This window comes from Gadus morhua, chromosome 19 (assembly GCF_902167405.1).
Source record: "Gadus morhua chromosome 19, gadMor3.0, whole genome shotgun sequence".
In the NCBI taxonomy this organism is placed as follows: Eukaryota; Metazoa; Chordata; class Actinopteri; order Gadiformes; family Gadidae; genus Gadus; species Gadus morhua.
The window spans coordinates 17,357,187-17,382,365 of record NC_044066.1 but is presented as its reverse complement, the minus strand read 5'-3'; the positions used below and the strand labels follow the sequence as shown (position 1 = coordinate 17,382,365).

Below are 25,179 nucleotides of genomic sequence, written 5' to 3'. Positions count from 1 at the left end.
ATCTTTGCTTCTGTAAACTAGAAGCGAGTGAACAGGGTCAGAACCAATGCAGTGAGGCTTGGGTCCCGGCCATAACCGATCCGTTTACTCTGTGCGGTCCCGTTCATCTCATCCAGTCACTCAGGGAATCCACAAATGACCACCGACCACACATTTACATAATATGACATAATCATAACGGTGCCCACCAATAACGCATACATTGTATACATCTGTTGCCCGCCTCGCTTTCACTCCCTCGTAGCAGCGAGCGAAGCCTTCCCCGCCCCGGCTGCGCGCTCCCGACGAGGGGCGCGGGGGGGGGGGGGGGGGGGGGGGGGGTGGGGGGGGGGGGGCACCGCAGGGTGCAGAGCCAACGTGTGAACATCGGGACCGCTCTTTTCCACCAGCCCCCCGGCTGCCAAACGCCTTCTCGCCATCCCTCCCGAGTAGGAAGCCGGAATCCTGATCGTCGTATTCAATCACCCATTGGCAGAAACCAAAACCAAAACAACACACTGGGCCATGGTGACGTCTTCATTTACAGGAAGAAAACAGGTAACTATGGTAACGTGACGTCAGGGGCACCATCCGATATTCCTCCGCACCAAGGAGTCGGATCGATGGAGAGTAGGAATGCCGGAAGAGCCCCCCCTTAACTGGGTTAGCCGGGTGCGCACGCGCGCGTGTGCGTGTGTGTGTGTGTGTGTGTGTGTGTGTGTGTGTGTGTGTGTGTGAGATCACCCTTAATTGTTGATGTGCTAATGGAGCATGATTCTGAGAAATGTTGCCATGATGCCAGCAAAAGCGGCTCAATAATGATATTTGATCTGTGAAGAAATGATTTTATTTTGGAGCCCACTGAACTATAGATATAGACTAATTAATCACAGCTCGGCACTGAACAGACTTCAGAGGTTGCAGGTTAAACAAACAACAGACCAGTAATGGCAGAAGGCTTCCAGTATGGGCTGAAGTAATGCAACTGGAGTTGCTGTGATGAAATGAGGCAAGGCAGAGTACGGTCTGCACATTCTGAGGGTCAGGGCTGAGGCCTTCGACGATTCCCCATCCTGGAAAACCTCAACACAAAGCAATGGACGGCAGACCGCCCACGAGCATTCTGTCGCTGACAATAGAGACTGAACGAGATCGGCTTTCAATGATCCTGCGCTGTAGTTAATACAAAACGCTTCACCTCACAATGGAGGCTGAATGAGATGAGCTTTCCATGATCCTAGCCTGTGGTTAACTACAAAAAAACCTTCACCATACCCAAAACATAAATACATTTATAATGCAAACCTTAAAAAAACTAGCTCAAATCCGTGACATAGAAAGCAATAGCTTACCCTATTCTACGATTGTGCTTTAAATACAAAGGAAATGCGGTTCTATGGCAAAACCATAAGGCTGAATCCCAATAGACTATCCAATCTCTTTCCTTTAGAAAATATAGGAAAAATGTAACTGAGGTCCGTGGTTAAAATGAACAAAAATTTAGATTTGTTGGCTCCAATCAAAGAATCAATCACAAGCTTTAGATCACATGGCTTAGAGCAAAATCAGATTTAAGCAAGACACATAAAACAACCACATGTCAATCAATGCCCAGCCCTTCTGATTGTAGCGCCTCGACAACGGATCTACCTTTAGCGCCTGGGAGCGCGTTAACAGCAGCTTCTCGATGTTCTCCGCTGCCTTGGCAACCAGATCGGTGGGGCTGTTGGACTCCACCTTGAAGCGATCTCTGTGGTTGTGGTAACTCTGGAGGGGGGGAATCAGGGACAGAAACACACAGGTCAGAGGTCAACCTCACAGGACTCCAACCCATGTCCGCAGAACAACAGTGTGTGGGCTTTAAATGACCTTAAACCTGCTAAAAAATGACATGGTATATAAAAAAATACATGTGATACATGAAAAATAGAAACGTAAGAAATAGTGAATAAAAAAAAAGAAAGTGCTAAACATGTGCGGGTTAATCGAGTGGTTTTGGCGGTGGACGGAACGCATCCTTCACTGGGCGTCATGGTTTCATGAGGAAACCATCGTAAAGCTACACCCTGTGTGTGCCTGCAGAGGGGAACTCTGGGTCAGCTTACGTAACCCGGACCACTGACTGTTGTGTTTACTCTCCTCTACGCTACGCCGCGGCCATAAGAAACACAAAAAGCCAATTATTTGGCGGCCCGAGGGCCCGGCGGGGCTGTCCGAGCTGTCAGGCGTCGGAGCGCAGAGCACTCGTGTGCACGTGGTCGGCAGCGAAGCGCACGAGCTCCGGGGTTATGCCGCCACGTTAAGGTGCAGAGCGATGTTCAAAGCATGTTGTTGGTTATTGGGAGGACCCCCCATGACCTTAAGCAGCGCGCCCAGTGAGCTCAGAGTCTGGGCTGGCGCCAGGCACATGTGTGCTGCCCGTTTTAACCCCAGGCTGAGAGCACTTGAGACGACCGCCTTTACTCGTAACTGTTTTTCAGGGTTTGAATTGCTGTATGTGTGTTGTAACTGTGTGACTTTTGCTGCCTCTTTTGCGGCCTCTTGGCCAGGACTCCCTTGAAAAATAGGTTTTTAATCTCAATGGGACTCTCCTGGTTAAATAAAGCTTACATACAAATAAAAGAAATGCATTTTAAAGGACATCCGTTTTGAGCGGGAAGAGGCCAAGTTACGGCTGTGCGCAAGGTTTTCTGTGGCATTGGACATACTATAGTAAAGACGATAAAGCTATAATAAAGACGATAAGACAATAGTACGCAATGCATCTAATCTTGCCATCATAGGCACTTTATTAAATCTGTAGATTTAGAGGTATTATGGAAATGCAATGTCAATGGATCGTTCTTATCCAAACGTTTACATTTGTATTTGGGCGTTTGAAAGTAATATGCTGCTGTATGAGTATAAACTGCATCGAGAGGTATGAATACTGATCCTTGCATGTGTAGATCACATAAAAAGCGGTACAGGCTTCAAACTACAGTGCCCATGACGGTATTTTTAGGCGCGTCACGTCAAAATGAGAGATGCGTTTCCTAATGTCGTATAATGACCTCTCTGTGATGGCTGAGTGCCCGCATGTTTCGTGAGAAGACACAGGAAGGAGAGAACCAGGAACACATCACTCAGAACCCATATACGTCGGGAGCGTCTCATATTGCACTGCAGGGGTCCACCTCGGTGTGTGTGTGTGTGTGTACGTGTGTGTCTAGGTGTCGGTCAGTCAGCGTGCGAAGGGTAAGTCTGTGTGTGTGTGTGTGTGTGTGTGTGTGTGTGTGTGTGTGTGTGTGTGTGTGTGTGTGTGTGTGTGTGTGTGTGTGTGTGTGTGTGTGTGTGTGTGTGTGTGTGTACAGTTTGACACTAATATGTATAGGTTGTAATGGGAGGATGCTGCTGTACTGCAGACCACTGACTGGGCGCGGGCCGTGTTGATGGATGGGCACAAGCAGTAGATACTACTCAGTAATAATGCAAATAATACTTAGTAGTAATGCAAAGGCAGTGAGTATTCAACCAGATTATGTCCTGACGCAGGCAGGTCATATACACATACACATCCACATACATCCACATACATACACATATATATATATATATATATATATATATATATATATATATATATATATATATATTAGTGCTGTCAGTTAAACGCGTTAACGGTGTTAACGCAAACCAATTTTAACAGAGTTAATATTTTTATCGCGCGATTAACGCAATTTATTTAAAACTTTTTTTTTTGGCTCAAAACAAAGAAGCAGTAGTCTGACTGCTATGTTCAAGGCAGTATGTTTGTATGTTCATCGTTTAATTGCACTATAGGCGTTTTTTTTGTATCGTCCTGGTTTGATCAGTATATGCCAATGTTGTTATCAATAAAAAAACCTTTGCTCAAAGCAAGCCGATGCCCTTCTCCATGTTGATAAGAGCATTAAAATGAGAACAATTAATGGGACAAAGAAATCAAGGGATATTTAGCATAGAAAAAAAAATGCGATATCGTGAGTTAACTATGGCGTTAATGCGATTAATTGCGATTAAATATTTTAATCGCTTGACAGCACTAATATATATTTATACACAAATATATTAAAAAATAGACTCAATTGCAATGAATTATCCATGCCTTTGGGTGTGTTCAAGAACATGCGAGTGTACATGAACAAGTGAGTGAGTGAGTGAGTGAGTGAGTGAGTGAGTGAGTGAGTGAGTGAGTGAGTGAGTGAGTGAGTGAGTGAGTGAGTGAGTGAGTGAGTGAGTGAGTGAGTGAGCGAGCGAGCAAGTGAGTGAGTGAATGAGAGAGAGCAAGAGACAGTCAGAGAGACAGCACCAGACCAGCGAGAGAGGACGAGATATATATATATAGATAGAAAGAGAGGCCGATATAGCAATGGAGGGAGAGATGATTATATTTACCTCTATTAGGCTGTCCATGCCGCTGGCTGTGTCCGTTAATGAGATCAGGTCCTTCTGCATCTGGTCCGCCCATTCTTTGATCCTGAGAAGAACAAACACACACATAATTGGATCAGCCAAACAACCAACTATTAATCTATATGCATAGCAATATAAATGACAACCTCAAAAGCATTACATAAATCTCTTTTTAATCGTATTTAAATTAAGTCAATAACTTTACCAAAGTATACGTTTGAACACAGCATTTGTTATCTGTGGTCGGTGATTTTAGTCCGTTTGTGTGCGTGTGCTCGTTTGTGTGTGTGCGTACGATTTCAACAACGTTAAAAAATTAAAATGCTAAACTATTCTACTGCTCATGTAAGCTATATCCTTTAACCATCCTCTTAAAACACAACAACATCAGAGCGTGGCCCGTCTACACCCTCCTATACTCTCATCACATCACCCCCGAGCCAAACCTGGTCACTGCGGCCTATAAAATATAAATGACAAGTTCCATAAAGAAAATTACCCCCCCCCCCTACCACGGAGGGATTTCACCGCCCCAAGCCTCAGGACTGCCCCGGGGCACTTTGGCAAACCTGGCTATGTTGTCTTATTTAGAAAAAGTGGGTGTAATGTGAGGAAGGGGCACCAGGAAGGGGTGACAGAGCATGCGAGTGTGTATATTTAGCCTTCTTTTAAAAGGGGCCGATGCCTGGTGGCAGAAGGTGGATATAGCGCTACCCACTGTCTGTGTGCAGTCAGCCCGTTTCCGCCCCACCACTTGCTCCCGTTTACCGGCATGCGAAAAAAAAACACACTCTTATAAATCACACACGAGTACACGCACAAAGCTGAAGACACCGGGGTGCATAGGCTGACGTACGTCAGAGCCGTCAGCAGCGTCCTCAGGGACGTTCTTAGCCGCTATGTTAATGCTAGCGCCTGAAGCCAGCTGGGTCAAGTTGAGGGCTAGGGGATGTTCTGTGTGTGTGTGTGTGTGTGTGTGTGTGTGTGTGTGTGTGTGTGTGTGTGTGTGTGTGTGTGTGTGTGTGTGTGTGTGTGTGTGTGTGTGTGTGTGTGTGTGTGTGTGTGTGTGTGTCGAGTTCAATGCTTGTCATTAGGTCAAAACGAGTCCATTGGTCCTTAAGGGTGACGAGTTACAGCAACAGGTGTTCAATGAGAGAGAGGATTGGGAGTGTGTGTGTGTGTGTGCGCGCGTGCGTGCGTGCGCGCGTGCGTGCGCGCGTGCGTGCGCGCGTGCGTGCGTAGTGAAATAGGCCGGGGATGTTTCTGCATGCCGTTCCTGCGTGTGTCAAATAGGGCTGACGGTTCCATGACACATAGGGATTTCATTTTTACAGCTTGATGATAGTCAACTCCTCCCTACACATGGGTGAAATACCTGTTACTCAATGAAAAAACGTGTGTCACTTCATCACACAGCGTGATGTTAATTACATCACATAAAGGATGCAAGGGGTTGCACGAGGTGTACATAATTGTTTCCCTCGTTTATTACGCAACCCTGATTGATCGGGCTGTCTGTAGGGAGGAGATGGGAGGAGGCGGCTTAGCTGGGGACAGGCGAGGAAGAATTGGACTGAACCATGTGGAAGACCTCTGGATGGCCTGTGGCAGCTTGAACCAAGTGTCATACTGACTACAACACAGTGGCCTTGAACAACATTTGGACTGGGGTACAAACACATACATTAACACACACACACACACACACACACACACACACACACACACACACACACACACACACACACACACACACACACACACACACAAAACATCTTTGTGAGAGAATGGAAACTTGGATCAAGGAGGTGGAAAAGTGAGATAACATTATGCCGTGTCCCGTCTCAGCACTGCTCCCTCCCTCCCTCCCTCCCTCTCCTGTGCTCTGTCTCTCTCTCTCCCCCCTTTCACTCAGGGGTCTCTCTCTCCGTTGCTCCTGTCTTTCTCTAGCTCCCTCCATCTCTCTCTCCCCCCAACCTTCTACCCCAACTGCTCTCTCTCCCTCCTTCACTCACTAGCTAGCTAGCAGGGCTAAACTGGAAGGAAGGAAGGAAGGAAGCAAGGAAGGAAGGAAGGAAGAAAGGGAGCAGTTATGAAGCCCCCAAAAAGGGCTGGTGACCCGGGCAGAGGTTCTGGACGGCAGCAGCTTTCCAACAGCAAGCTGGGAATGAGTGGAGTCCAAATGAACCCGAGCCTGGAGGCAACATCACTGCTTCACTTCTACTATTTATCTTGTATCCAAAGTGAACGAGTGAATTTGGTGATGTTGGACCTGAAGCTCAAAGATGAAACGTGGACAGACTGCGGTAATAGGAGTTCAAACCCAAAACCTTCAAAACACCCCATAACTAGACTGTCCTAGTTCTCTGCCACTCGCTTTTCTGCTTTTAACTATCGGTATCATTCATACCAACTCAATGATGCGTTGTTTCGTTATGGAAGGTCAGCAGCTCAGATATTTCTACAGCGTTGATTAAATTTCGGTGGACTCAAAAGTTCAGACGTCCTACCAACGCCTAATCAAAAGGGGAGTAGATGAGGTTTCAGGGGATCTAGAACACGATATGAAAGAAAGTGTTCATCAAACATCCCCTTCCCGGAGCCTCCTAACATAGTCATACTGGGCCGCTAAGTAGCGTGATCACAGTGGCTGCTGCTCTCGATGTGTGAGTCATTCAGATCAGATGAGATCATATAAATAGAGGCTCTTGCTGGGATGACTATATGGATGTGTGGCCCACTCCCAGAACTATTCCCAGACTACACTGTACATCAGGCACATGGGACGTCTCCATCCATGTGCATTCCCGTTTGGTCCCAGGCACTGGGCAGAAGATGCTGGGTTAGCCCCCCCATCCATCTCCAAATGCCCCCCAGGACAGCTGTCATGCGTGTGCCTGTGTATGGGTTTGACCTGAGGTTGAGCGGGTCAGAGGTCACCAGGACAGGTGTCACTCATACGCTCAAACTCTTGAGGTAATAAAGTGTCTGACCATTGTGTTTGTGTGTGTGTGTGTAGGGGTCAACATACGTTTTCCCAGGTCAGAGGTCACTAGAAAAGGCGTAGCTCCTAAGAACAACCTCTTAAGGTAATTACCGAAATATGACCCCAGTCTGACATTACATATGAATATGTAATGTGTAGTGTAGTGTGTTTGTGAAGGTCTATTATGTGTGTGTGTGTGTGTGTGTGTGTGTGTGTGTGTGTGTGTGTGTGTGTGTGTGTGTGTGTGTGTGTGTGTGTGTGTGTGTGTGTGTGTGTGTGTGTGTGTGTGTGTGTGTGTGTGTGAGGGTCATTCGGCAGTATAATACAAAGGTATGACCCATCATTTAGAGTGCTGGACCATATGACAAGGCATCGATTTACCAGGTGTATTATGGGCCGATCACGGCGGTGTGTCACACTAAGCACATCAACAAACGGAACAGGTCGCACATTAAGAGTTGTGCAAATAGAGCGGCCTGGACTCAAGTCCTGACACTTTCCATTGGTTTCAACGCCAATATAACTCTACTATATCTGGTGGTGATTATCTAGCCCTTTCGAGAAAGATTTTTCTTTGATTAAGAAGGGGACAAAAAGTGTGAGGCTCTTCATCTGTATATCAAACAAATCATAACCAACTGGACCTTTACAAGTAAAATATTATTGCTTGGCCTTTTCAGGCGTTGTCCCTCCTCTGTCCAGATCCCAGCCGCCCAGAGTCCAAACCAGACCCAACGCTCTTCATATCAACTCGATATATCATCTGCTAATAACGCTCCTGTGCGCAGCTGTGTCTGCTCCTCCATCGAGCCACATCTTGATCTGGACACTCGCCATAAATATGTTTAGATTTGACACGACCCATTTGTGCCTCAGCCAACCAACTAGAATGGTGAGAGGCTCAACAGACCAGAATATCAATGATGTGTGTGTGACTTAACCAACGAGAAACACAATAGTGGGTGATTAAAAACAGACTGGTAGCAGACACTAAGAGGACTGTGTGATCCCTGCAGGCAGACCAACCGATGCGGATCAAATCCCTGAATAAATAAATACAATCTGAATCAGAAATACGAAATGAGACCACTTTCTTTCTTTATTATCTGTAACATCCGCCACTTCTCTCCCCCCCCCCCCGAGGCCAAGGTAAAGTGTGACATTAAAGGGAGATATTTCCTTTTCTCTTGTTAGTGGATGTGCCCTTTATTGATGCTAAGCGGTCCAGGGTGTCCAGTGTTGTCAATGTATGGTTACTTCTATTTATAGGCCCTCAGGTATTGGTAAATGTTTACATTATAAATGTGAGGCAATGGTATGAAACAGACCCGAATAGCCACACTGACACAGTGGAGACAATCTGCCCGTCATTGCCGAATAATATTAGTACGATATTTTTGTAGCAGTGATTGTTAATTTTGCTTCAATTTAAAAAAAATATTAAAGCATTAACTCATTTTTGCTTGAAAAGAAACAAGATGTGCAGGGACAGAGTAGGCTAATCCCCTTGCCCATCGATGGAGACAGGAAAATACCTGGGCCTCACGTCAACGGACAGAAATAGACGGAAAGCTCTGGAATATTGATCCAAGCGCATTTCAGCCGTGTCACAACAAGTGGAACCACCGAAACGTTCGGCCCTGCGTGCTAGCTCGCAACGCGCCGCGGTCGCTAGCACTCAGGATCGGACTCGACCAAGTGCTCCATAACAAACTCTCCGCTTTACACTTGAACACACTTTAGCCTTGTAAACATCCCCTATGCTCTGACACTGAGGACAGCCCGTGTGCCCACATTGAACCTCTTTATACCGCTAAAGCTGCCAGGGGAGTTAGCGTAGCAGGGAGACCGCCGCCAGAGCCCGTCGTCCTGTGAGCGTCTCCTTTCCGGTTAAACACCATGAAGAAACTTCTGGAAGACACTTGGTTTCTCCCCGCTCCACTAATAGCTGTAATTGAAAGGCTTGTGATGTCTCAGGAGAAAGAGCGATGGAGGCATGGTCGGAACGGAGGGCGGGAGGCACAGAGACAAAGAGGGAGAGGGAGAAGACATGGGAGGGGAGGGAGATGAGAGCGAGGAGAGGAGGAGGGAGGGACGGGGAGAGGCAGAGAGAGGGAGGGATACAGAAAGAGAGGAAGGGCGGGATGGCGCTATTAAAAGGCGACAGACGAGACATGGAGGTTTGGCGCCCCAGAGGTAATTGCCCCACTTGAGGATAGCTGGAGGCTTCAGGAGTGACCGGGGGTCAAACAGCGGCTCTCTGTCCCTCCTCTGGCCTTTTATCTACGTACCTAATGTCGTTATTCTTCACCCGTCTATCTTTTAATTGACCCTCTTTTTAAGCCGACATCTACTTTTTTGGCAGGGGTTTTAGTAGAACAGCTTTAATCTAAACCTATTAATGTCAGCAACCTATATAAGAAATTATGTAGACTTGGACCCTTTCTTTCTTTCTAGCAAATAAAACAATAGGAATGATTACGGAGAGACAAATATATGCAGAAAAAAACACCTTTCACTTCCTTCTTTTTCTCCAGCCTCCATCGTTGGCTGTGGACGGGCACTCTGGTGGATAACGTGGCCATATCCTGCCCTGATTGAGCTCAATAACGCTATAATTGCGGGCTTTCGAGACATCTGATGTCTGTCTCATTATCCTCCACGGCGAGGACGATTGTGGACGATTCTTCCTGTGGAACAATTTTCGCCCTCAGCTGGGTATTTTCACACTGCCCCTGCTTGGCTCTGAAGAGCCTCATTATTATAGTGTCTCAGAGAGGGTATTTTGCCACTCACACACACTACATTGAACGCTTATTCCGCCATGTTCATCACGCATTTGGACTTGTTTGAAATCGCTGACTCACTGTTGCCCGGCTCAGTGTTAATGAGTCATGGTAACTGTGATATTTTGATGCTCTAGCAGCCAGACAGCAGGTGTATGTTGCTGTAGGGTCCGTCGTATCAGTATCATCTGGGACTGCCTCAAAATCGAGTCAGCACACACATCTATCACTGTAAAGAGCAGGGATGATAAGGTGAGCCACCTGTGGAAGCAAATCTACAAATCTTTATAGTTTCCTTCAACAAACAAAACATTGAATGATCAACAAAGCATCAGAAACCCTCACAATAATTAATTAATCGGTGGCCACAATTTCAAATTGACTGTTTAGAGAAATGTCGAAATCTGAAAAACTGTTATCTACTTTTCAGATCCATGTAGACGTTCAATTCCTATTGGCTTGAAGACAAGTCCAAGCGATCGACTTATTATGCCACGGCATAATAATTCATGTGCGGTCCATGAACAACCACATCTAGAACTCTTTTCACCTCCAGGATTGCACCTCTACGGCCAACTCTGACCACTTCCAAATACTCTGATGCAACACTGCTACCCTCAGCCTGAGCCTGATCCCAACACTGTTCACACTTTTGTGAACGTCCCTGGCCAAGAGGGGATCTGGGCCACACATCCCATCTGCCTTAAGCCGTCAACACAAGATGATAGCGGGCAAACAGACAGGAGTTCAGCGCTTTCGATCCATAAAACACGCATCTAGTTTTGTACGTAAAGAAAGCTGTGTCTTAGAAAATCAAACAGAGCTGTAATCTGTCAGCTAAGATAGCTTAGCATCGACGCCAGGTTGGGGTTGAAACGCTCAACTCCCCAGGGAAAGGGTGGCACACAACAGAGCTCATCTTGTTGTCGTGTTGAATGCTTTTAGCGGAGAGTTCGACCTGGCACCCAGCGGACTGTATCACTGCAGCCTGACCAACGGCCGTTCGGCCGTATCGACCGTCTGACGTCGCAGGTGCCTGCACATATTTATCTAGCTGTGAATATAATTGGCGTTGAAGCTGCAGGTGTGGAGAGATTTCGGCAATCCCACTCAGGCAACATGATGCGGTTGTTGTGTGCGTGCGTGTGTGTGCGCATCATCGCCCACTTCTGAATGACAACACAAACAAACAGCAATTAGTGAGGATACTCGACAATCATTTGAGTCGCTCTCGTGAGTCGAACTTGTGGTTTTGACGTCTCGCTCTGCAGCGGCTGCTTCTGACCCTGTTCTCGTCTTCAGTAGAGGCTCATCTCTCATCGTCAGTGAGCAACATCTCCCCATCTAGAAGATGCAATGCAAGGCAATCGTTCTCTGTGGATATGTGTAAGCTATTGTGTGTATCGTTCGAATATGTTTTCTTAGTACGAATACGTTTTATTTGAACTACGCAGACACAAGTGATGGCCCCGACTCGAGGCAGGGAAACACAACAGGTGCGCATATTCACGCAATCAGCCGTGCGAGAAAGGACGAGGTGGTGTTATTGTTGAGTGGGTGTTATGGTAACAGAGCCAGACCCCCCCGCTCTGCTCCTTTAGCTCTGGTAGCAGTTATTTTTGCCATGTGTTTAAAACCATAACTGTGATATAGTAATTGAATTTGAACATTTACTCAGATTCGTTTTTCCGCCCAGATCCAAGAAAAAGAAAAGTTTGTGTGATGTGCAATGTGATGTAGTGGTGTGACCCTGTCCTGTTAATGCACAGGCTGGACTGCACACACACACACACACACACACACACACACACACACACACACACACACACACACACACACACACACACACACACACACACACACACACACACACACACACACACACCCCAACAGTTGATTAGAGTGGTATAAATAGATAAACCAACCCTGAGGCCAAAATAACCAATTAACGCCAATCTTGACACACACAAGCAGCCACAGAACTCACCCTGTCATGTCCATCTCATGACGGTGAGTGAAACACACGCTTAGAGAGGAGGCCACGAGAAGGCCAATCCTCTAGACATAGCTCCAAACCATTGTTTGGATTTTCCTACTCAAGGCCAAAAGAGAAGCCACATTGGTTATTGAATGAATAAGACGATTCAACATTCGATTTAAATTATTGTTTGCTTTAATTAATTGTTCAAAATGCTTTCTTTCAAATGCAACTACAATTCAAGCGCAATTAGTGAGTCAATCCATCCTACAAACATCCCTTTCTCAGCTTAGCGAGCCGATGGGAGAGCTGGTCTTGCTTGTGATTGTGTGCCAACGTGCTGCTGCTGCCACGCTCCTGCTGGTGACGGAGGATGGGTGGAGGTGGGAGGAGGCTGGGTGGAGGTGGGAGGAGGCTGGGTGGAGGTGGGAGGAGGCTGGGTGGAGGTGGGAGGAGGCTGGGTGGTGGTGGGAGGAGGCTGGGTGGTGGTGGGAGGAGGCTGGGTGGAGGTGAGAGGAGGCTGGGTGGTGGTGGGAGGAGGCTGGGTGGTGGTGGGAGGAGGCTGGGTGGTGGTGGGAGGAGGCTGGGTGGAGGTGGGAGGAGGCTGGGTGGAGGTGGGAGGAGGCTGGGTGGAGGTGGGAGGAGGCTGGGTGGAGGTGGGAGGAGGCTGGGTGGAGGTGGGAGGAGGCTGGGTGGAGGTGGGAGGAGGCTGGGTGGTGGTGGGAGGAGGCTGGGTGGAGGTGAGAGGAGGCTGGTTGGTGGTGGGAGGAGGCTGGGTGGAGGTGAGAGGAGGCTGGGTGGTGGTGGGAGGAGGCTGGGTGGAGGTGGGAGGAGGCTGGGTGGAGGTGGGAGGAGGCTGGGTGGAGGTGAGAGGAGGCTGGGTGGTTGTGGGAGGAGGCTGGGTGGTGGTGAGAGGAGGCTGGGTGGAGGTGGGAGGAGGCTGGGTGGAGGTGGGAGGAGATGCATCTGACTTCCAGCGCACAACTGCAAGACCCTGTTGTAGTGTTGGTGTTGAGGTGTGCGGCGGTGGGGTGAGGGGGACTTTCAACACCTTGTGCATCACGTGTTCCCCGTCCATCGTAGCCAACGGGAGCAATGATTGAATGAATGCAAAATATTTTATATGTTCAGCAGAATTAACGTTAACGTTCCGCCAAATAAAAAGCGAATGGGAGCTTCAAACAAACGGCCTCTCCCGTTCATTTACACGACCGCCGCTCTGCCGTGACACATACAGATGTGCTTCCTGCACTGGAAAGGGAACACACACACACCAAACAGCTGTTAGCCATTTCCAACGTTACCAAGGCAACGGCGCAATGGAAAATTCCAGGGGAAGTGTAGTGCAGTGCCCCGGGATGGATCCAAACCTACTCCCCCATTCCCAGCCCCCCCCCCCCAGCCCCGACAGTTGTACATTTGGGAGCAGAGGGAATACCAAATTCCCTCAAGGAACGTTGGGAACTATACTTAAAAGCTTGCCGCTAAAAGCAAACTTTGGCAGCAGAGCATCAACTAACCTCAAAGCCTTAGAGGTACAACTGCTGACGAACGACATTTAACGGGAAGGAGGAGCTTAACCCAAGTAAACGTCCAAGTGGCCGGCGCCATTAGTAGCCTCTACTGTCTTGTACCCTAAGCCAGGCCCGGGAGGGGGACTTCTAAAAGCAACCCCCCTCCACACCCCTCGGCCTCAGCCTATAAATAGCCAGGTCAGAGAGGGGAGAAGGGGGGAGGGGTGGGAGGCATGGAAAGAGGAAATAGACAGGAGGAAGCAAAGGGCTGATTATGGTTCTACGTCGAGGCAACGCAAGGGGGTTTACGGACCCCTTACGTCCTCGCGTCCACCGCGAGGGCCTGACGTGCGCCTCCCGAAGACTGTAACCTTCCGTTGAGGCGACGCAGCAGCGAGGGCTGTGATTGGTTCCGCTCACTCAAACCAGACACGGGACCAAAACAGGTTCACGCCCGCGTCGAAGCGTCTGCGGTGTCGTTGCGTTCGAGTGGAACCATAAATAGGCCCTTTAGGGAGCGGAAGAAAAAGATGAATTGTGGTGGGAGGGGAGTGGAGGAGAGGGAGCAGGTGGTGGAACGGGTCGAGAGAAAAGTACCGACAAAAAGGGAGCACAATGTGAGAAACCAAAAAGTGAGAGATTGGGCTCGAGAAGTTAGCCCCGGGTAGCGACCTCACACCTTCACGCTCCGTGTGTAAGAGAGCCGGGACCTCGGCTGATTGACTCCGACAGCCAGAGCACACACACCCCCCCCCCTCGGCCGGAGGGCAGCCACAGTGAGAACCTTTGGAGTACACACACTGTTGTGCGCATTAGCATTTAAATTAATCTTAGACTGAATCCTTCCAGGTTTATCCCAGGGCGCGTTCCACTCCACGATCAAGCCCTCCCGCCCGAACCTGATCCAATCAAACTTCACTCTGACTCTCACAGCACACATAGGAAAATGTTCGAGTGATTTATGACGGAAATAGAATTTACAATTAAAATGTGATCCCTTCCAGGCATTAATAATAAAATGTAGCTTTTTTTTATTTAATAAGTGACTATTGGCTGGCTGGTGTCATAATGTTATGATGATTAATATCCGTAGTTGGAATAAAAGCCTGTAAAAGCGCTCTGTCTAATGAGCTGAGATATGAATAGAACTGCACAATATATTGCAGTTGTGACATTGCGATATATATAGCTGCAATTCGACTGCAAATAGTCCCCTTGCAGTTTGCCATTTCCCTCTTTACCTTCAGAAGCACTTTTCTCAACACCTCCTATGCCATCTTATGTTTGACCACATCCATTTTACTCCATTTCTTTACCACTACTGCATCGTGCCCTTCTGTTGGACGCTCCTCAGTCTGTTTGTTGGGGACATTTAAGGGCACATTAATTGTGGCAATGGAAGAAGGACGGACATTAGAATAATGTTGCATAACTATTAACACAGGCACTATCATGCATGAGGGAAAAGCCAAGCATGTGCATCGGACCACAGTGCAACAGTGTATTGCACTGTGGGGTTTGTACAACTCGTTCAGACACACGTTTGTGGCGGGAACACCAAATGGTTGCAGTGATGCGAGTGGTGGAACAAACTAGGCCCTTTACTACTATTCAGTCATTTAGCAGGCACTGCTTTCCAAAAGGGCCTTTGGACAGCGACGTACGATACTGGGATCATTAGGGAGCAGGTAAGGGGTTAGCCTGCCTGTTTAGGGATGCATTTAGGCAAGGCTAAGGACATTGGGGATCGAACCCGGTACCTTTCAGCTGGTTATCCCAATCCCCGCCCCGACCACTACCCCAGTGGTTCTCAAACTTTTTCGGTCGTCCCCCACTTTGGACAAGGGGGAATTTTCAAGCCCCACCTGCCCCCATCGCCCCAACACAAGGCTAATGAAATACAAGCTTAACATTTTCAAATGTATTGAAGTAACATCAAGTCACATCATGTTGTATCTAAATTCTAACTCATTAACATCAAATAACAGCAAGTTCAACAATAGAGAATATATAAAAGTGCAGCTGTGTCATGACGTTACAATTGACCCTTCGCTAGGCCCCGCCCCCTTAGTTACTGTTGCTATGTCTTCCAAGCTTTCGCTCCTGCCATAAGAAATATGGAGTTTTCAGTAGCCGCGTTTTCATGAACACTTCTGATCCGATTGGAAGAAGAAGAACAGCTCAATCGGAATAAAAAAATATTAGATATACGCCTCAATCGGAATACAATTCTCTGATCGGAATAGAATTCCATGCGGAATAGAAGAGGTGGTGTAGTCTGCTATAATCGACATGTATACACTTATTCCGATTGGTTTGGGGTGGGTGCGGCTACTTTTTGACTTAGAGAGATGGCATCAGCAGCTGCAGTAGTTCGCAATTGGTCCGTCTGTACTTTTATGCACACCGAACTTGACCGCTGTCAAGGAAAGTGGATTCTTTGCCTTAATCATGTCTTCCTTCCCACTCCGTAAGTAGTCCGGTAACTTATAAACCCCAGCGTGTCCGGTTGCTGCGAGACGTCCACGTCTTTGGCGGACTATTTCTCTGCTGATCCACACTATGAATGGTAATTGTAAAAAGTCACACCGTGTGAAGATATTGTTTCATTTTGGCAAGGAGCCGTGTAATAAGCGGGATAATGTATAGAACGTCGCCGGTCATTATCAAAATAATAACCTTCAGGGCGAAGCAAGACACCTCAGCTTCGCGTCGGGGTCCGGTTCGCCCTGTCGGGGCTTATTTTCCCGATAAGGACCGGCGTTCTGTACAACATTATCCCTTACATACATCATATAAGTCCTGTCCAACATAACGGTTGTGCGCGAGAGACACACGAACGTACATTCGGATTGCATGATAGGAATAGATCTATTCCGATTAGAAATCTAATCGGATCAGAAATGTGCATGTAAACCCAGCTAGGGAAATTTCCTCCCGTTTGTCACGCCCAACCTGTCACGTCTCTATCCCCCACCAGCGGGGCGCGCCCCACACTTTGAGAACCGCTGCACTAACCAACCCTCGTCAAACGCTTACACCAATCTCACATCACCACTTTAAACACCGAAATGTAGAGAAGGTCACGAGAAGGATTACGGTTCCCTTTATTTATTGATACATCCTCATCACATGCCAATCTTCACGACCACTTCCAGCTCTCAAGCCTCCTCTCTCGGTGTGTATGCATCAAGGTGCCTCGGAGGGGCGATCGAAGCCGTCACACTTTGCATTTCAGATGGGATGCTGTCAATCATCTGGCAGACCCGAGAAGCAGGCTGAACAGAGAACAACATAAGAGACTGTATGTGTGTGTGCGCGTGTGCGTGTGCATGCGTGTACAAAGAGAATCCTCCTTGAATACAGTGACCCAGTGCATTTTCAACTAAGTCACAAAAGATGGGCCGCCTGACTAGTTGGACATGGCCGTGCTTACTGCAGCGTTTCCCTGGAGGGGAATCAAACCAGGTCATACTACTGTCCCCCTGGCCTCCCTGCTCCCTCTCACTGACTTTCAACTTGCAGAGTCACAAACGAAGCCTGTCGTTCAACATCAATCTCAAAACACAACTCTGATGCACTTGATAGGACAAACCATTCAAAGGACGACAAAGTACATGTTAGCATGAACGATTCTAAGGCTCTGGTGGACAAAAAGGAAGACGTTTACGTTATCACTGACATCTCAGCCATCCGGGCTCAGTTCCAATCAACAGCAATGATTATTATTAGGTGATAAAGTTTGATCACAACGATCAAACCGTTGATGAGGATTGACTTTAGCCCAGTGTGGGAGGGATGAACCCAAACACAGGATGACAACAGGGAAGACACGAAGACCGATGCCAACGCGGTTGTAAATCCATCGATCCTTAATGGACACGCCAGGCAGCTCCCCCAGCTAACCTAACCAAACGCCACAGAACGACATTTCAAGGAGAACTTGTGTGAGAAAGCGTGTGGGCCTGGGTCACACGCCAGTCACTGATTGCGCTTGTGTGTGTGTTTGTGTGTGAATCTGAATCAGGCGAGAAGGCTCAATCCACTTAGTGGCGATGGAATATATGGAGGGAGCAGTCTCTCAATCAATCAGTCTGACATCACGCTCCGGGGCTATTAGGCTGAGTGCCATCATCTCTCTCTCCCTCTCTCTGGTTCTCTCTCTCTCTCTATTGGTCTCTCTCAAGACCAAAATACAACAAGTTTACCTGGTAACCCTTTCGGACACACCGGAATCACAGCCAGTTGCCTGGTGAGGTGTGGAATCAAGGGTAACCTCATTAGTATTCATTAGTGAACATTATCTGAAGCCAAATCATTCGTAGTGTTTTTTTTATACAATAGTTGTAGTTCAGGTTATTTTTACATTAATTAAGGACCCAAAGTCAAAAGAGGGTCACAGATGCATACGTGGGTCATGGATACATTGTGGTATATAATTGCATTTGACAACATCTGAACAAAAATATGGCAAATTAATTAGCAATTGAAGCTTTGGTTTACATAATTTCAAACATTTGCACGATTAAAAGGTGATCAATAAGTCGGTTATTCAACAAGTAAGCTATTTGGTCTCTTCTCTCCAAGAATAATGTAGTCACGTGCCACAGATGACAACAAATACATTCATGAGACTTCTTCTAAAATGCCATCAATTCGTAGTCTAATATGCAAGCACCAGAAGAAGTCAAATAAAGTATAAAGCATTCGGATCCATATCGCCTCACATAGGACAGCCCTACTAGATGCTACTAGAGCCCATTTGTCTAATCTTAGATCGTTTAAATATAGCAATGCTGTTGCCCGGCGCAAGTTACACTTCTTTCAACACGAGGTCGGTCGACTTCAACCCGTTTAAAACACATTTCACATAAAGACACACGACGGCTTACCAAGACTTGATTTTAATTATTTAGCATATCTGAAAAAGAGCATTCATTATTTCAATGGAGTAAACAGGACGCACAGGAACCAGAACAGCGCGCCTGGCTCTTACTGCCTGCACGTTTAAACCCACAAGTGTCAGAAGCCAACAGGCGGCCGCGCACTCACATTTGTTCTGTCGGGAACTCTCCCACGGAGACGGACCCCATCGCGGCCAGGAGTAACAGGCTGACGGAAAAAGTGGAGGTATCCATGGTAATGCGTAATCCTGTCCGCGTGTTCACAAGCAGAATAACCCGAAAAAAACCTCGATCCAAAAGGGAGATAAGAAGGCGAAGTAAATCAAGTCCGCAAAAAGAAAGTCCGCACACCAAACGGAGCGCTGTGGCGTTTTTAATCAAACACTGTGAGCGCCATCGTGGGCGAGTTTGAAAACAAACCTCGGCTTGTTCGCGTTTCTCTTGTTTAATTCACCAGCAGGCACATGTCTGGTTCCCCCCCACCGCTTTGACAGTAGCCTCTCGCGTTGTAGCCTACAGTAGACACGCAGACGGCGGCGAATGGGGAAGGAGAGAGGAGAGGAGGGCACGTCGCCGATCACCCCAAGCTCACCAGCGCTGTGTGACCTCACGCACGGATCGGTATCCGCCGAGCCCCCCGCCTCCTCTCCACCCGACACACCCAAGCTCCCGTACCCACCCACCCTTTGGTTATGCACGATAATTGCGCGTGGTTCTTTCTCCATTTAAGGCGCTCTTCTCGATAGCTCAAACACCAGACTGGGCAGAGCGTGCATGAGAAGACCGCTCACACACTACTCAAACGCACACATGCATCCACCTACACATGTACACACATACGCGCAAACACACACGCAGCAAATATCAGCTTTCACTGTAACTCGTATAATAAGTGTGTGTGTGTGTGTGTGTGTGTGTGTGTGTGTGTGTGTGTGTGTGTGTGTGTGTGTGTGTGTGTGTGTGTGTGTGTGTGTGTGTGTGTGTGTGTGTGTGTGTGTGTGTGTAATCCTACACCAATTCCAGTGTGCTCATGGCCTTAGACCGCTTATGTCCACAAGCCAGGGATACAAATTCAAAGTATATTCCAACTGGATTACGTTGGACTTTACAGTCATCATATTGCATTACCACATCCTTGACGGTAACATTAAATGTTGAATTGAAGGCAGAATGAGCTAGTCATAAAAGTAATGGTCATAATCTTATTTATGGCAAGAGGTTACGTTTTGATTTACTTTATTAAGAGTTTAAACTACCCTGGGCTGTTGTGTTAATATATTTAAAGAAATATAAGGCATTCATTAGCATTGGGTCATCCATAAACCAGAAGTCAAGGGCTGATGGCATGTAGGCTATATTGCCGAAGGTGTAAATGGATCACACAGAGAGACACACACGCATACATACATACACACAAACTTTTCAATGTTAAAATACTGCTTTTTTAGCAGATCTAAGAAACAACATGTATAAACACAACTGTAAAAAACACCTCAAAACTTCCATAATGGAGCAGTGACCACTTAGACACACATGCTATAGTCTGCAATGATGGGCTTCCTCGCTGAGGAAGAGGAGGAGCAGCAAGAGAGAGGCAGAGAGAGAGGATGAGGGAGTAGGAGAAAGAAAGAGATAGGGCAAGAGAGGTGGAGCAAGAGAGAGAGCAAGAGAGAGAGAGAGGGCGAGGTAGAGAGGGAGAGAGAGAGAGAGAGAGAGAAAGAGGTAGGAGAAAGAGAGAGATCGTGAGAGAGATAGGGCAAGAGAAGTAGAGAGAGGTAAGAGAAAGAGGTACAGAGAAAGGTATAGAGGCAGGAGAATGAGAGAAAGGTAGAGCAAGAGAGAGAGAGGGAGAGGTAGAGAGAGAGAGAGGCGAGAGAGAGAGAGAGGGAGAGGTAGAGAGAGAGAGAGGCGAGAGAGAGAGAGAGAGAGAGAGAGAGAGAGAGAGAGAGAGAGAGAGAGAGAGAGAGAGAGAGAGAGAGAGAGAGAGAGAGGGTAAGAGAGAGAGAGAGAGGCGAGAGAGAGAGAGAGAGAGAGAGAGAGAGGGAGAGGTAGCGAGAGAGAGAGGGCGAGACAGGTAGATTGAGAGATAGGAGTGAGAGAGCGAGAGACTTATCCGTTTCCAAGTGAGCAAGTTACGTCTAGCCAGTAGGCAACAGGTGTGGTGGCCTCCCTCACCCACACACACACACCTACACACACAACCACACAAACACACACCCACACACACACACAAACACGCAAACACACAACCCCACGCACCTGTCCCGGGAGTCGCCCCGGGAGCGGTCACCTAGCAACTCAGCGATGTCTCCCCGCGGCTCAGAGCCTGTTGTTGTTCTTCTCCTACCAGCGGGAACATGCGCTGCCCTGTGTTCACCTGCAGAGAGGAAAAGGACCATACATTTACAATTTAAATAATAATAAGAAGAATACATTACATTAGTGTATTGTCTATTTATTTTAGAAGCACTTTTGTCGTTCTCTTAACATTTTGACAGCAATCAATAAATGAAATGCCCTTACCAAAAGAATGGAGAAATCCAGTATCTGTGGCTGTCAATGAAATGAGGTAAACCCGTCCCTCGTTTAATTCAGCCAGAATAAGATGATTGGAAGTCTACCAACCTCCCTGTCTGTCTACCCGCCTACCTGTCGGTCTACCTGCCTACCTTTGTGCACTCTGCCTGTTCACTAGTTGCACAGGACCACACTCTTCCACGACGCTACGCAGACCCATCGCTGAGGCAAGGGGCCTACCCTAACCAGATTAGAAAACAACTATATCTGAAAGGTTTTGGACCTTGGTCTAACCCACAAAAGTAACCCACTCTTTACACTGTGCTTCTACCTATTGTGTTTCTTTCAACCAACCTTTCGTAGCGAGCATTGATCGAATGTGCCGTTCTGAAAGCATTAACCATAACCCTCTCAAGACTTGTCAATATTTCCCAGTGCATCGCCAAACAAAGACCCGACATCTCCTGTTTGGTCCATTGCCAACACCCAGAAAGAACGTAGTCAAAAGTATTGCAGCTTGTTAAAGCCAAGTCAAGGACAGAGCGACATTCAATTTGAAAGAATAATATAAATTAAACATAAAAATGCATCAACATCTCTGAAGTCAAGTCCACCAGTAAAAGTTCTTTCAGAGAACTTCTCAAACCTCCACGACGTCACCGCCACTTTTTACAAGAGTGTCATGTGACCGGACCTTACATGTGAGAAGCTGTGAGATCTATAAAGGGGGGGGGTTCAGACTGAAGACGGTGGCCAGGAGCCTTGCAGCATAACAAAGTCTTTGGCTGCAGCTTGAAATAAACCAGGCTTCTTTACCATGTTGGAGGCAGTATGGGTGAACACTGAGCAGACCTCTGTTAGACTCAATCTCAACCGTATTATTCTTGATTATAAATTCTCTCAATATGTTTTGCGTCATTCGTATTTAAGTTACGATTATTGGAACATGAGGCAACATTCGTCCTCAAATGGCCGACATTAAAACTTTCACTGAAGACACACACACACACACACACATCTATCCCTCTGGCCTTTCTTTTAAATGATGGTCGTCATGGTTACGCTTGTTGACGCAGCAAAAGAAACAAGAACTGTGAGCCAAAGCGACGCTGATGTGTCCGTGGGTTATGGGGTCCGACCGCGGACGGAGGAAGCTGCCTTCCCCTCGCGTCCGCTGACCAATCACATCGGAGTGCTGCTGTCGGGGGGAGACGTCTCGCAGGCCCCCCTCCCCCTCCCAGAGACGACAGGGCGACGAGGTGGGGTGGAAGGGGTGGGGTGCAGCTCGGTAACCACGACAACCCCATTTTGATTATTATGACCATTTACCATGGTTCTTTTGATTTATTCATTCAGTATCTGAATGCGTTCTTCTGTTTTTTGTCCTTCGTCAGACGCTTTCGTCCAAAGAGACCCACAGTGTTTGACTTGACGTTGTGATCAGCGGGTGGATGGTAAGGCCGCATGGCTGAGGCCTACAGGTAGACGGTGGACATCGGGGATGGAGCCCGGAGCCTCCCAGCCAGGCGCCGAACCCCCCCACCATCGCGAGGGTCGACCATTCTGTCCATTACTTGACGTTCTTCAGGACGGCTGCGGCTCCCGGCTGTCAGATGTGTTTTTTGTTTCGTGTTCTCGTTCTGTTGGTTCGCTGTGACGCGGGCGGGCTGCGGTCAGATGGAGTTATACTCTGGTGCACTGGAGATGTTTCTCAGAGGTTATTTTATAAACCGTACAACTACAACCACTAAAACAGGTATCAAGCATCTTCCATTTGTTACACATTTAATAACCCATCCATTGTTTCTAACTCATCTAGAATTACTTTTTTTAAAGGCTTTTTTTGTAAGGATGGGGAGAAAATAATCTATAATGTGACAATTTGCCGCAATAGTTTTATTGTTAGGTTGCCAAATGGAAATCTTTGAGATTACCACTTACATTTACCATCAAAATGCACAGAATTGCAAAATGTACAGTAGCACAATTAACTTATCGTATGAACAAAAACATTCCTTATATCGTACCCTGAAGTCCCTGCTGATTCCTATCCCTATTTTTTTGCCTTCCACTTCCTTTCTTAAGGCTGCTCAAGGCTGCTCATGATTATGTACAGACATCATCACGTCCTCAGGCCGGTGAAGCCCTGAAACACAGTGACACTGGCATGAGTCAGCCAACCAACCAGGGGGCTCAGGACGAGGAGGAGGACAGAGGACGGGGTGGGTCATAAGACTCCAGATGGTTCCCGCGTGCCGCCCTGTTTTTCATCTCTCTGTAATTGTGTTTCCTGGTCCTCCTAATGGTGGAGAGGGGGGCGGTAGAGAGAGAGAGAGAGAGAGAGAGAGAGAGAGAGAGAGAGAGAGAGAGAGAGAGAGAGAGAGAGAGAGAGAGAGAGAGAGAGAGAGAGAGAGAGAGAGAGAGACAGAGAGAGAGAGAGAGAGAGAGAGAGAGAGAGAGAGAGAGAGAGAGACAGAGACAGAGACAGAGACAGAGACAGAGACAGAGCACGAGCAAGATGGTGCAGATAAGCAGACAGCCAGGCTGCATAAAGTCCTTTTGATAGACCCCAGAGCATGTTTTCAGTCACTATAAGGTCAGGGTGTCAGTCTGGTCTGGCTCTGCCCAAACATAACCAGATCAACAGACGACCAGGCCACACAGAAACATAAATGCACCCATCCATCCATCCCACCAAAATAACTACATTTCAACACCAAGCATCAGCTCATCCGTCTTTCCAACCAAACCCTACTTCTACACAATCCAACCGTCCATTCATCCACCATTAATGCCTCTATCCATCCAGCCAGCTAATCAAATCACTGAACTTAATGCAGCTTTTAATGATGTGTTCCACCAACCCAGGTGTCATTTCTAAAATCATTTCTAATCCGATTGGAGAAGGTTGCCCCCAGCTCACCCATACGGCTGTGAGGTGGAACAGGGCTCGATTGCAGTGTGGACACCCCCCAGACCACATCTCAATGAGTCTCATGGTCTCAGCAGCAGCTACAGTGTCCTTAGCTCTATGCTAGACATCAGTGCTGATAGATCAATGCAACCGCTAATCAAGTTCAATATTATAATATTGCGTTGATGAAATGTGACTGAAATCAGCTTGAGGAGCCCGGCAAACCCGCCTTTAAAACCACACACACACACACACAGTAAAAATAAAGTCAAATAGTAATGAAATCACAACGGGGGGGGGGGGGGGCTCTGAGCGGGGGTTGGGGATGGGGAGGGGGGGCTATGGGCTGCTGTGCGTCTGATTCATGACGTTACGTAAGAGATAGGACGGGGGGGCGCAGGGGAAGACAGGAGACAGCAGCATCATGGCCCGCAGCAACGGCTGAGTTTAAAAGGCTGCTATGTCGGATGTTATTTAGGGACTATATTCTCATGTTAATTAGACTTACGATGAATGATTGGTTTATTATTTGTGGAATTTAAGTTTTTTATAATTTAACTTGCCAGACATGCTTCATGAAATGGTTTAATGACTATTTTCAGCACACGGTAACTTCAGGCATAAACTTCGTCTTTCACAGTAACATGTTTTCTATTAAACTTTCAAACCAAACAGGGAAACACAAAGTGACAGTGATGGCGTTTTCCAATGGCGAAAGACTTTCAGTTGGAAAGTGATTCTATTGTTTCCGTTTCTGGATTTATGTGTTCAAACTTCACTTTTCTCCTCTGCCCGGATCAGCCTAGAAGCTGTGTGCGGGGCTCTTAACTTGTAAAGGTTATGGGACTTCAAAATGTATTTTTGTTAGTTTGGGTCGTGGTCGGACGCCAAATTTCTTTTTCAAGCCCCATGAGAAAAAGTTTGGGAATACCTCCTTTATGCTAATGACTCTGAGAGAGGCCTACTGTTAATGAACAACTAGAGCAAGGAAGTCTGGCATAGGGCCACAATTATTGTAAATGATTCGGCCAGAACAAGTAGAAACAAAAGCTCAAATGAAGGCCGTTTTCACACCTGAATTCTGAAGACTCTGTCCGGTTGGGCAGTGAAGTTGCTTCTTCGTGCTACATTTTTAAAAATTGTTGGGTTTTCGCGTCCACATAGCAC

General features: G+C 47.3%; 1 protein-coding gene across 3 annotated transcripts in view; it reads right to left on the bottom strand.

The window, feature by feature from the left end:
• cacna2d1a (calcium channel, voltage-dependent, alpha 2/delta subunit 1a) overlaps positions 1-19,209 on the bottom strand; it is a 92,803-nt gene extending 73,594 nt beyond the window's left edge. For all 3 annotated transcript variants that reach the window (XM_030341657.1, XM_030341658.1, XM_030341659.1), the window contains exons 1-3: positions 18,730-19,209; positions 4,396-4,477; positions 1,630-1,746 (exon numbers count right to left, since the gene is read on the bottom strand). In XM_030341657.1, coding sequence (XP_030197517.1) covers positions 1,630-1,746; positions 4,396-4,477; positions 18,730-18,815 — 285 coding nt within the window. In that variant the 5' untranslated portion in view covers positions 18,816-19,209. The remainder of the gene's footprint in view (positions 1-1,629; positions 1,747-4,395; positions 4,478-18,729) is intronic.
• Between the last annotated feature and the right edge of the window lie 5,970 nt (positions 19,210-25,179).